General features: G+C 38.4%; 2 protein-coding genes across 2 annotated transcripts in view; one reads left to right on the top strand and one right to left on the bottom strand.

The window, feature by feature from the left end:
• Window positions 1–916, top strand: part of LOC140942941 (uncharacterized) — a 1677-nt gene extending 761 nt beyond the window's left edge. The window contains exon 2 of the mRNA XM_073391962.1: window positions 1–916. This exon is cut by the window's left edge and continues 43 nt beyond it. Coding sequence (XP_073248063.1) covers window positions 1–684 — 684 coding nt within the window. The 3' untranslated portion in view covers window positions 685–916.
• A 2084-nt stretch (window positions 917–3000) lies between these two features.
• Window positions 3001–11289, bottom strand: LOC140942940 (Golgi resident protein GCP60-like). Its single transcript, XM_073391961.1, has 6 exons — window positions 11092–11289; window positions 9382–9517; window positions 8293–8541; window positions 6091–6199; window positions 4224–4389; window positions 3001–3758 (listed from the first exon to the last, which is right to left on the bottom strand). The coding sequence occupies exons 1-6, from the start codon at window positions 11273–11275 to the stop codon at window positions 3418–3420; spliced, it is 1185 nt and encodes a 394-aa protein (XP_073248062.1). The 5' UTR covers window positions 11276–11289; the 3' UTR covers window positions 3001–3417.
• Between the last annotated feature and the right edge of the window lie 19 nt (window positions 11290–11308).

Genomic DNA, 11308 nt, shown 5'->3' with positions numbered 1-11308 from the left:
TTGCAAGATTTATGGAGACATACAGCTCTGTTCTGCGATGAACAGGCTCGGCAGAAGAAACTAATGAAGACATATTCGGGCCCAGTCATAATTGCTTGGCTGCCACTGAACCAGTACAAACCAGAAGAACTTTCACTCTGTATTGAAGACGAAAAGATAATCTTACACGGCCAACATCGATACGAAGGAGAAGATGGATTTGAGAATAGTGAGTTCATGAAAATCATTAAGCTCCCGGATGACGTAGATCCCACAACAGTGACATCACATGTAACCAGAGATGGCAGTCTTCTAGTCCTCAATGGCATCAAACGTGTTGAAAATAAAATAAAAGCAAACGATGACAAGTATCTGGTTAAATTCGATCTGCGTGGATTTAAACGAGAAGAAATCAATATCCAGATTCGAGGCTATGAGCTCATGGTTACAGCAGAACACAGATCGGAGGAAGATGGTTCACGTGATTTCAGGCATCGCATTTTGCTGCCCGATGACGCAGACCTCAGTTCATTGAAGTCACACCTCTGCTGTAAAGGCGTGCTAATTATAGAAGTGTCACGTGACCAAGCGTTCGTACAAAGGGAAAGAAACGTGGACGCCATGAAAGATGATAAGCCCCGACCTCAAGATGAGGCAAAACGAGAAGCAAGTGGTAACACAGGATTAGATCAGAACTTCCACTGAATGAAGTACGTTGGCGGATTGTAAGGAATCATTCCCTGTAACATATTGTCAAATATTTATTACATTTCTGATTATTATTATTATTTTTAAGAAACTCGTTTATTTTCACCTTGGTACAGTATAATTAGTATAGGTAATAGCATGATTTGTAGTGATATTTGGCATAAATACTACGAGTGATATTTCAAAATTGTTATACGTGATTTCACGAGCCGTTAGGCGAGTGAAATTTGAGACAATTTTGAAATATCACAAGTGGTATTTATGCCAAATACCACGTACAAATCATGCTATTAATTGTTTATACTACTACCCTTAGAAGGTTTGTAATTTTCACATGTAGGTATTTCAAATTAAGCTGAAATACCACGGCTCTAAGCCAATCAAATTGCAGAAATTTCTCATGTAGTAGTATCATAGTGTGATATCTTTTATAGTTTAGAATTTCACTGAAAGTCTGCGTTATTTTATCATCTTCCTTAAATGTTTTTGAATTGGTTTTAAAAAGCAAGCAAGTACCAATGTGCTAGGATAAAGAGGTAATATTTCACACTTTTTTGCATAAGCTTCTTCTTGAGTTAAAATAACAAAACGAGAAAATAACATAACAATAAATCTTGTAAAACTTTTGTTAATATTGTCAATTACTCTATTTTCTTGAGACTTACGGTAGTCCTTTTTTAGATAATAAACTTTATATGGAACATAAGTCAATAATGGCCCACTGTAAGAGTGCAATAAAACTTGGAATCTGAACAGAGTTGTGTTCTTTTACCGTTAATGCTGACCGTTTTTGACCTCTCGATGGTTAAAAATTGGTAGAAACGTTTGACCTTTGGCCTTTTCTACCTAAAGCAGCTTGCTTGGTTTCTTTAACTTGAGTTCTGCTGCCTTTCCTGTAGCCTGCGAGCAAACTCTCCTATTTGGGCTAGCGAAGCGAGCCGCGCGAGAACGCGCGAGCGAGCGGCGAAGCCGCGAGAGGCCGCCCCCCGCAGTCGCGTCTCCTCTCGCGTGCCTCTCGCGCATGTACTGTTCACGATATCCCCCAAATGGAGAGCTTGCTCGCAGGCTACCTTTCCTGAAGTTTACACCATTATGACAAAACAGGCTCATGAGAACGGCCCATATCGCCCTAGCCTCCATCGCGCGCTCTGTTCTTTTGTCGCATATTACTTCCAAGCGCCTGCTATGCTTGCTACGCAGGCTAATATCGCCCTCGTGTTTTTCACGGCACTGTTAGTACCAGTTGTTAATCTTATGATCATATATTTACGTCTGTCTTTGTAGTCAACAAAACGAAGGCCTTGAAATATTTTGTCCCGGTATCTTTGTTTATATAGATCTTCGAGTTAATTCCTTGTGTTTCTCTTGTTACCTTTCAAACGGTATGTGTTAATAGACTGACAGTGTTGTAGGCTTTTTTTATTAGTTGTTAATAACTGGTTTTACACGTACTTGAGACATGTTTGCATGGTTTACGTTCAACTTCTCCCACCGCCGGTTGCGGTTTCAGTTCGACACTATTTACTGGGAGTTAATTCTACCGGGATTGATGCCGCTGACTTACGCCTTGCTTAAGAGTGTGACGTGGGCGGACACGGTTACACAACCCCTTCCACAGTAAATTAAAATGTTTCTTCTTATTATTTTAGTATAGAACTTTATTGAAACAATATCCTATCTTGCTGCAGACCTACAATACTCGCCACAAATCGTTGAAACAGAAACCGTTTTTCTTGAATTTTCTCGAAAATTTCTTACATTAACTCTTCACACCTTTATTCTCACGCATTAAAATGTGCACCTCTCCTTCCCCAATGTTGAGCTACGCGTATTTTGGTGCACTAAGACGACAATTTTGCTTGTGGAATCAGGAATCCTGTGTTTTGGAATCGGGAATACAGCTCAAGAAATCCGGAATCTCTCTAATGTTTGGAATCCAGAATCCGAGTTCTACTGACAAATACTGGACTCCAGCACCTGGAATACAGGTACGTGGAATCCAGAATCCAAGACTGCCCTGGATTCCCTTTAAAATGGGGCCAAACGACAGCAGCCACATTGTCTGTTTTTCTTATTGGCTAACAAAGCCTGTCGTGCGGAGAATTTTATTAACATAGCAATAATAGTCAGAAAACGATAACAATGGCTCTTACTGGCATAGCAGTCCTCTACAGTGCATGTTCGCTAGCTAGTCTTTACGAGATCGAGAGAAGTCTAAAACAAACTAAAGTCAAACTGCGCAAGGCAACGTTAAACGCGGAATAGGCGGGGGAGGAAGGGGTAATTTGAATGAACTCAGTCAAATGACAAACCTTTGCAACAAACCGAATGCTGTTTTACAATTTTTCTAGAATAAAAATGTCTTTGTAACAGATTTTCTTATTAAACCTCTATCATCTATAAATTAAGCCGAGGTAAACTAATCTTTAAGATGCGAAGCTCTCAAAGCTGCAGTATCTTAGGTTGGTCAAAAAAATACACCAAGAGCCGGCCAAGAGCTTACTGAATTATGAATTATAGTCGCACAAATTGATAACCATTGCTTATTTCAAGTACCATTTGCTTCTATCACAGGTTTCATAACGGCCTTGTAACAGCGGGACTCCTAAAACAGAAACTATTACTTTTTCTTACAACGTTCCGTGCCCATGGGTTCCCTGTAATTTTATCCAGTATTTTAATCAAAATTCCATGCTCCTTGTCATCCCGCAGAGCAACGTTCTCACTCATTTATCGAGTGTAATATACACGATAATATAAAGTTTTCGACCTAAACAGTGAATATGAATTATCAAACTTGAGTAGATACACGCCACGACCTGGGTACATATGACTACCAACTATTACTTCTTCGTTACAAGGCCTACGCACAACCGGAAGTATCTCATCTATTTTCGGCTTCGGGGAACTGGACTCGCTTTCCGTTGATTTCTCTTCTTCGGCGAATTCATCTTCATCTGATTCATTAACTGCCACCGTTATATTCTTGGTATGCGGTTGTGACCATTCAAAACAGACGCCGAAGCCAAGATCATAGTATTCTGTTGCAAACTCCCAGAAAAGACATGTTCCTAGACAAAAATTGGATGTCGTGTCACAAAAACAAACCATCAAAACTAATAATGGTTTTTCATTACAAGTGGTCGTTTAAAAAAATTGGGCCGGCCATAATTTGCTACTGCCTTTGCGGTAGCTCAATTTGAGCTTCCTCCCCAGAAAAGTATCAATTCTAGTTCTTTTACTTAAGTAATTTACATCGCCTTTAACGGTCAACTATTTTTTTTCTTTTTCGTGTATGCAATGTATTGAATGATTTTATTTTTCTAGCAAACATATATTAAACTGAATTTGAAGCTGAAACTGAAACTGGTGTTCCGGCCACTTCTTTTGAATGTTTATGGGACCTTAAATTTTAACACTGACAATGCCCTTCCTCCACCAGAAACATTAACCCCCAAAGCAGACCAGCTTGTTGCCGCCTCTTAGAAATCTTTGATTTAAAACCAAAATTGCACAATTTATCTACAAACTCTCACCTCCTTCATGGGTGGGTACACGAACTGTCATTGTCTCACCACGCCCAACAACTAACACAGAGCTAGGATCAGACTTGACGTGTTGAATAAACTCTTGAACTTTGGGGCGTGTCCAGAGCGATGCAGGTGCTATTCTAGGTGTACCATTGACCGCCACTGTTTTGGGCTGCAAAATAGAGGAATAAAGCTTCAACTTTACACTACACAGGCTTATGAATTAAACATTAATTCTGATAAACATGAACAATATTTCTCCTTCCCTACAAAAACAATACCAATACAAAGAACGGAAAAGGCTTCCAATAATAATTATTATTAATATTATTTTTCTGAAGAAGCCGTAGATGTTAGGTTGTCTTACGATGTTATTGTAACTTGTTTCTACCAAAGTAGCCGGGGATTACATTTCTGATAGCCAGGACAAATCATTGGTCCCAGCTCTTTAAACTAACGCTCTCACTGATAGCTGTTGTCTCTCAAATGAACACAACACAGGAACTCCAAAATGCACTGCACACATGAAACCCAACATTGCAGATTTTTTAAAGATTATTTACAAGAACATTTTACTATATTCCTTCATTGTGTATACGGTCACACCCCGTCAATAGGGAGCTTTAGCAACGACGACGGCGACAGCTACAAGTTAAAACAATTGGTTTATTAAGCAAAACAACAGCTTTCCACGTGCATCATGCTTTTTTGTACATTTCCTTGCCGTCACTACACGACTACGACGTGAAAATGCCTAATTTCCCGTTTTATGGAGGATGTAAACAAGCGACTACGAATTTTTCTTTCTCTTTCTAAACTTGAGTACGGTCCCCAAGAAACCAACTCGAGGACATTGGCCTGCATTTGAAATTTTCAGCAATTTGGAATAAACGCAAAAAGAAAAGAAAAAACGAGAATTCGTTTTAATAGTGACGTTTTCGCTGGCGTCGCCGTCGTCGATGTTAAAGCTCCCTAATATGGACACATAGGGGGGCAGAGAAAGTGTCTGTATTAGCAGGGTGTCCATAATATTTAGCCGGTCGAATTTAGAGAAAATGTAAGGGCTTTCTTTCACCAAGGAAAAAGCAGTCTGTAATAATGAGGTGTCCATATTAAGCGGGTGTCCATAATAATGAGGTGCCTGTATTAAGCGGGTGTCCATAATAATGAGGTGTCCATATTAAGTGGGTGTCCATAATAATAAGGTGCCTGTATTAAGTGGGTGTCCATAATAATGAGGTGTCCGTATTAAGCGGGTGTCCATAATAATGAGGTGTCCATATTAAGCAGGTGTCCATAATAATGAGGTGTCCGTATTAAGCGGGCATCCATAATAATGAGGTGTCCGTATTAAGGGGGTGTCCATAATAATGAGGTGTCCGTATTAAGCAATCATCCATAACAATGAGGTGTCCGTATTAAGGGGGTGTCCATAATAATGAGGTGTCCATATTAAGCGGGCATCCATAATAATGAGGTGTCTGTATTAAGTGGGTGTCCATAATAATGAGGTGTCCGTATTAAGCAGGTGTCCATACAATGTAAAGCGGGGTTTGACTCAAAACAGGCTCAGAAGGCTTAGAGATAAAGCAGCAATGGCAGGTCCCCTGAAAGGGGAGGGTTACATACATATGTAGGCTCTAGAGACAACAATCTTTAAGTCTCATCCACACAAATCTTGACATTTTTGAAACTGCGTATTTTTTCACCCGGATCTATCTGGACTAGACCTTAAACTGCTCTGGAGAGTGGTTTCAGAAAGGTGTGGTTTGGGTAGGCCGATTCACTGGTTGGCTGATTCATGATCCAAAAAAATATGCCGTTTCCAAAAAATCCAGATTCGAGTGTGGACGAGGCCTTACTATACATGTACCTGTTGTCCTGGAGACTGTTGATGCTGCTGTTGTTGTAACCGTTCCTGCTGTTGCTGTTGAAGAATTTGCTCTCGCTCTTGTTGTTGCATTATTTCTTCCTGCTTTCTCCTGAAAAAACATCAATTCAACAAAGTTCAAGGCCTTCTTTTCAGACAACTTGTCCTGCAGCAAGCTGCCATAAATTCTGACAGGGAAATTACTAGCCGGGGTCCAGCCATAGATGGGTGCCACTTAGGAGGGTATGGTTTTCAAGCAGTTTAGTCTGGGATAGAGGTTTAAAATCAGAGAGTTTGGGTCTAGAATAGAGTATTTTTTTTCCAAGAAACTGATCAATTGGTTGAAGATTTTACTCCAGACTAGAAAAACCAAGTATTGACACTTAAAAAAATTGAAATCAGCAACTTAAATTTACCTGCAACTCAGTTTAATACCAAGGAGAGTGTTGACCTCGGTAGTTTCTGGAAAATAGCCATACTAGGATAGGGAGAGGTTTTAGAAGTTTAGTCTAGATTAGGGTAGCACAATTTGGTATAGGCAAGGGTTTCCAGGGTTCCAGGGGCACATCACTATCCGGGCTTACCAGAGGGGAGAGGAATGGTTTAGGGAGGAGGGAGAAAGGAGGCAAAAAAATAAGGAGACGGGAGAACCAGCTTAAGAAGGGAGGACGGAGAATGTTCTTTGAAAAATTGTGACATGAATGTTTAAGGCCTTAGTAGCTCTTAATTCAAGGACCTTACTGACTCACAGATGAGGGTAGCTTTGGCCACGAACTGCAAGTTAAAGTGTATGTAAGAGCTCTTGCAAGTAGTCTCAACAATTTCTTGCCCTCCTCTTGTGAGTCTTGTGAGGTCATCATTTGTACACCGTACCCAGTCTTGGACGAGCATTGATATTCCAGGCTTTTGTTACTTCTTTTGTTTAGCGTCGGTTTTCGCGAATCTGAAGTTTTCGGAGTTTTTGAGAATCAAGGTGAGTGAATGTTATTTTCATGTGAAAGTCGTTTACGGCATTACTGAAGATTGTTTTGAAATTGAATCTCGTAAGTCTCCTTCCTTGTTTATTATTAGTAGTAGTACTAGTAGAAGTAGTAGTATAAGGCTAAAATTAACGCTGCATGGTTTATGACCTAACGCTGAAACACCAGAAGAATCAACACCCAGCAATTTGAAATAAACTCTACAAGTTCAGTGAATTACACCTGATGCATAGATTGATTTAGTAGTAGTAAGTAGTAGCAGGTAGTTGTGAGTAACTATTCTGACCTTTATACTGCAGTTAAAATAAATGTTGTAAATATCAAAGCTTCAAGCTTACATGACAAAAACCGAAAGGTAGTATGGGAAGAACGAGATACAACAACATGACAAACATGTTTCATATGTTTACCTTCCTTTAAGACACGTGGAAACGAGGCAGCGCGGTGAAGTAGCAAGTAAAATAAGCCTCTTAAAAGACTTATCAGGGAGAAAGGTGAAAAATCAGGGAGGAGGGAGAAACGGCCGAAAAAATTAGGGAGGAGGGAGAAAAGAAATTTAACTGCCCATTCCTCTCCCCTCTTACCAGGTGTGTAATGAAACACTTGGGACAAACCCACACAAAAACAGTGTTTCTTAAAGGAGCTGTGTCACGAAATTCAGCCAAATTAGGAAATTACAAAATGCCCTTTAAATTAAGAGAAACATAAAAGTAACCGCTTAAAACTTTAAAGGAAGGTTAAAATAACATAACAGAAACAACAGATGCCACGGATGGGCAAAACTGAAGAAGATTGAAATGGATTGAAATTGGGGTTTTTGAAAACTGTTCAGCCTTACAGTTTTTCAAAGTTGATCTCTGCTGCTTGCAACTTCAAAAATAATGCTTAGGAGACATATTTGTTTGTCTCAGATCTCTGATTTTGTCATTTACATCTAATCTCTTTGCTTACTTTAAGTTCCATAGCAATTGAGGGAAAGGAATTGGCAAAGTTAAACAAAATGAACTGGACTGCCGTGACACAGCCCCTTTAAATCATACAAACTACAATGTAGTACAAGCATAATAAATGACAGTTATCATTTCTAAACTAAAACAGATGAAATACAAAAATTAAAGTTTCACACTGTACTGTCCACTCAAAAGTTACATGTTCAGGTACTTTAGGCCTACAATACTTGGCTGTGGGAGTGAAAACAAAACAAGCATTGCAGTATGGAACTTACCTTTCTTCTTCTTCAGCTTGTCTCCTCATTTCTTCTGCTAATAATCTCTGTCTTTCACGTTCTGCTTCTTCTTCTGCTTCTCTTCTTAACCTTTCCTCTTCCTCTCTTCTCAGTCTTTCCTTCTCTTCTTTTTCTTTCTGCTGTGCTTCCATCCAGGGTCCCAACTCAGGTGAGCATGTACCCAGCAAAGAACAAAACTTTTTCATAGCTTCTCTTGGCTGCATGGTCCCTAGACTCTCCCAAGCTCTCCTATTATTGAATTAAATTAATCAATTAATTTAATTTCAAAAACTTATAAGGCGAAAACTTCTATATAAATATATTCAAATGCGCTATAATCAAACATTATTAATAAAAGGATACAATATAGCTCCCATTTTGTAGGGCTTTTAAGAAGACCCAACACATATTGGAGCTGTGGCATTTTGCTGTGATTAACAACTGAAAGCTTTCTGTTTTTGCATTGTTGCCACCTACTTTAACCCGTTTTGTCAGTCTTCTACCCACATGTACAAGAGTTATTTACATTCCTAATTTTGCCATGATTGTATCTGTTTAGTCACAGATTAGACTGTAATAGCTTCGACCAATGACAGCAGCCAACAAATGTATTGAAACCATCTGTAACTTACAGTAACTGTTATAACTCAACAATTGCACAGCAAAGTGAAATACATAACTACTTTGTTAGATACTGAGATATTCTCACTGAAAAGATTGTAAATTTTCATATGCAAATGAGTTCTAGCTAATTAGAGGGGTGAACAATATTTTCTGCATGTGAAAAAAATGATACATGTATGTCTCAATATAATAAACACCACACCACAAAAAAGTGCTTTGTATGGTATTTGTGCACTCATTGTTTTGTATCAAAAATCTCACCCATTCACTGTGCTCATTCTTTCAATGATAGATACGTCAACAACTCATGTAAACACCGTACGTGTGCACTTTCTATCCAGTATTCTATGTGTACTTTAAAAAACAATAGGACTGATGACATAAACAACAAATATCCAAGAGGACCTTAATGTGAAACTAATTAGGTTGATTGTACTGACTGGAAAAGAAATCAATAATTGTTACCTTCTATCATTACCAATAACATCAAAATAGCCAACATCAGGGTATTTTTCAGGATCATAAGGTCCACTAGAAATTTGCTTCCAATATGCCGTCAACTGAACTTTCTCATCATATGTTAGCTTTATTATTTGTTTTTCTACAAAGAAAGGATGATTCAAGAATTTAAGAAACAGTACTGAAGCAATTGTGAAAAGTTACTTACTAATTTTAAGTAAATTTAAGTAATAACAAAATTAATACATATATAGTAGTTGCTTACTCCCTGTATTGTAAGCTGTATGACTATTTTTGTCAGACAATGGCCATAAATTTCAGCTTATTAGTGACCTTAAGATGCACTGTTTCTGCCTAGAGGTACGGGTAAATAGCCCCAGTAGCTGAGATAAGTTTCAAATATGTTGTACAGACACGCAAATTGATAAGATTTCTACCAAATATCGCAGTAATTTTTCTAAGTGTCCACTGCTACCGCACATGCATGAAATTTAATTTCGACCACATGTTTATTATTGCTCACAGATTATGATTTTAAATACATTTTAAGGATTTCAACTGGCTTTTATCCTGAGAAAACAGCTAACATCTCATGATGCCACCACTGATGATATGGTCACTACCCAGGTCTGGGTTGTGCTTCTGATTGGCTGAAAATTTGATTCAACCAATCAAAAGACTAGTACTATGCCAATCTCACAGTATAGAATTAGGTCACTTCCAGGTTGGCCCTAGCCTCTGTTTCAAAGCCAGGCTAAGTGCAAAGCCATGGATAAAAAAATGACTTTTTTATTCTGATGCAAATGAAACTCATTATTCCAAAAAAAGTTTTTTACTCAGCCTTGTTCTGAAAGTTAGAGGTTTTGGAACTTGAAAATGGCCTATTTCTGCATTCATTCCCCAGACATCATTTCACAGGGCAACCAGCCATAGCATCATAAAATGTCCAGTCAGCTGTTTTCTTGGGCTTACTGGTTCGGCATAATGCTGAATGCAGAATGCAGAATGCAGAATGCAGAACGCCAAATGCTCTGAAGTTTAGTGATTAGGGTTAGAAAAACTGAATGAATCAAGTTTGAGGTCAATTTTCCCGGTATAATGACTCTAAATGGAACCTGATTCACTGAGTTTCCTAACCCTAACCACTAAACTTCAGAGTCATTTGGCATTAATATTCAGCATTCTGCAGAATACCCCTGCTGTAACTAGTTTGCCCCATGCCAGTTAGTGGTTTATAATTCGTGTTACAGTTTGATCAAGTTATACTTTAATAGGGATACTCCTAAAACAGTGTACAGTGTTATGTTGCATAAAATACAAAATATACAGTCAAACATATAGTTTTCCTTCTTCAAGTACAAACAAATCAGTTTTGTAACAGAGCAAGGTGATTTTGTATTTCTCAGATGCAATATCACAAAATACTACCTTGTCTTTGAATTCCAAAAGAAATTACCAGTAGCCTAAACTGATTTGGTGAAGTACTGTATAATACTAATGAGTGACAGATAAAACATAATCAAATCTGTGGTCTTGCAATGCAAATCCAACAGAAAGTTTATAAGCGATGAAATTTTAACCAGACAAAGTCATCATAAATTTCTGTAACGAAAAGGTAGCGGAAATACTCCACGAAAAACTCAAGTCAGCAGGAACAAGTAAAAACTATTTGAAAGTTTCAGGAAAGAATTGAAACCGTGATGAAGTGACACGTACCTTTGTGGTAATACTGCAGGCAAAGTTTGTAATATTCCGGTAACGAATACCCGTAATTATAAGGTTCTTCTTTAGCTTCTTTCTCTGGTTTTTCGTTTTCCTCGATAGAGGTATTCTGTTCTTCAGTAATGGTCAACTCGTGAGAATTTTCGGCAATTTCACTGCTACGTTCAGCGTCCGCCATATTGCCACGAGTACGAACCAATAACACACATTT

This window comes from Porites lutea, chromosome 7, assembly GCF_958299795.1.
Source record: "Porites lutea chromosome 7, jaPorLute2.1, whole genome shotgun sequence".
Taxonomy (NCBI): domain Eukaryota; kingdom Metazoa; phylum Cnidaria; class Anthozoa; order Scleractinia; family Poritidae; genus Porites; species Porites lutea.
The sequence above is the reverse complement of the archived record's forward strand: the minus strand, read 5'-3'. Positions and strand labels throughout refer to the sequence as shown.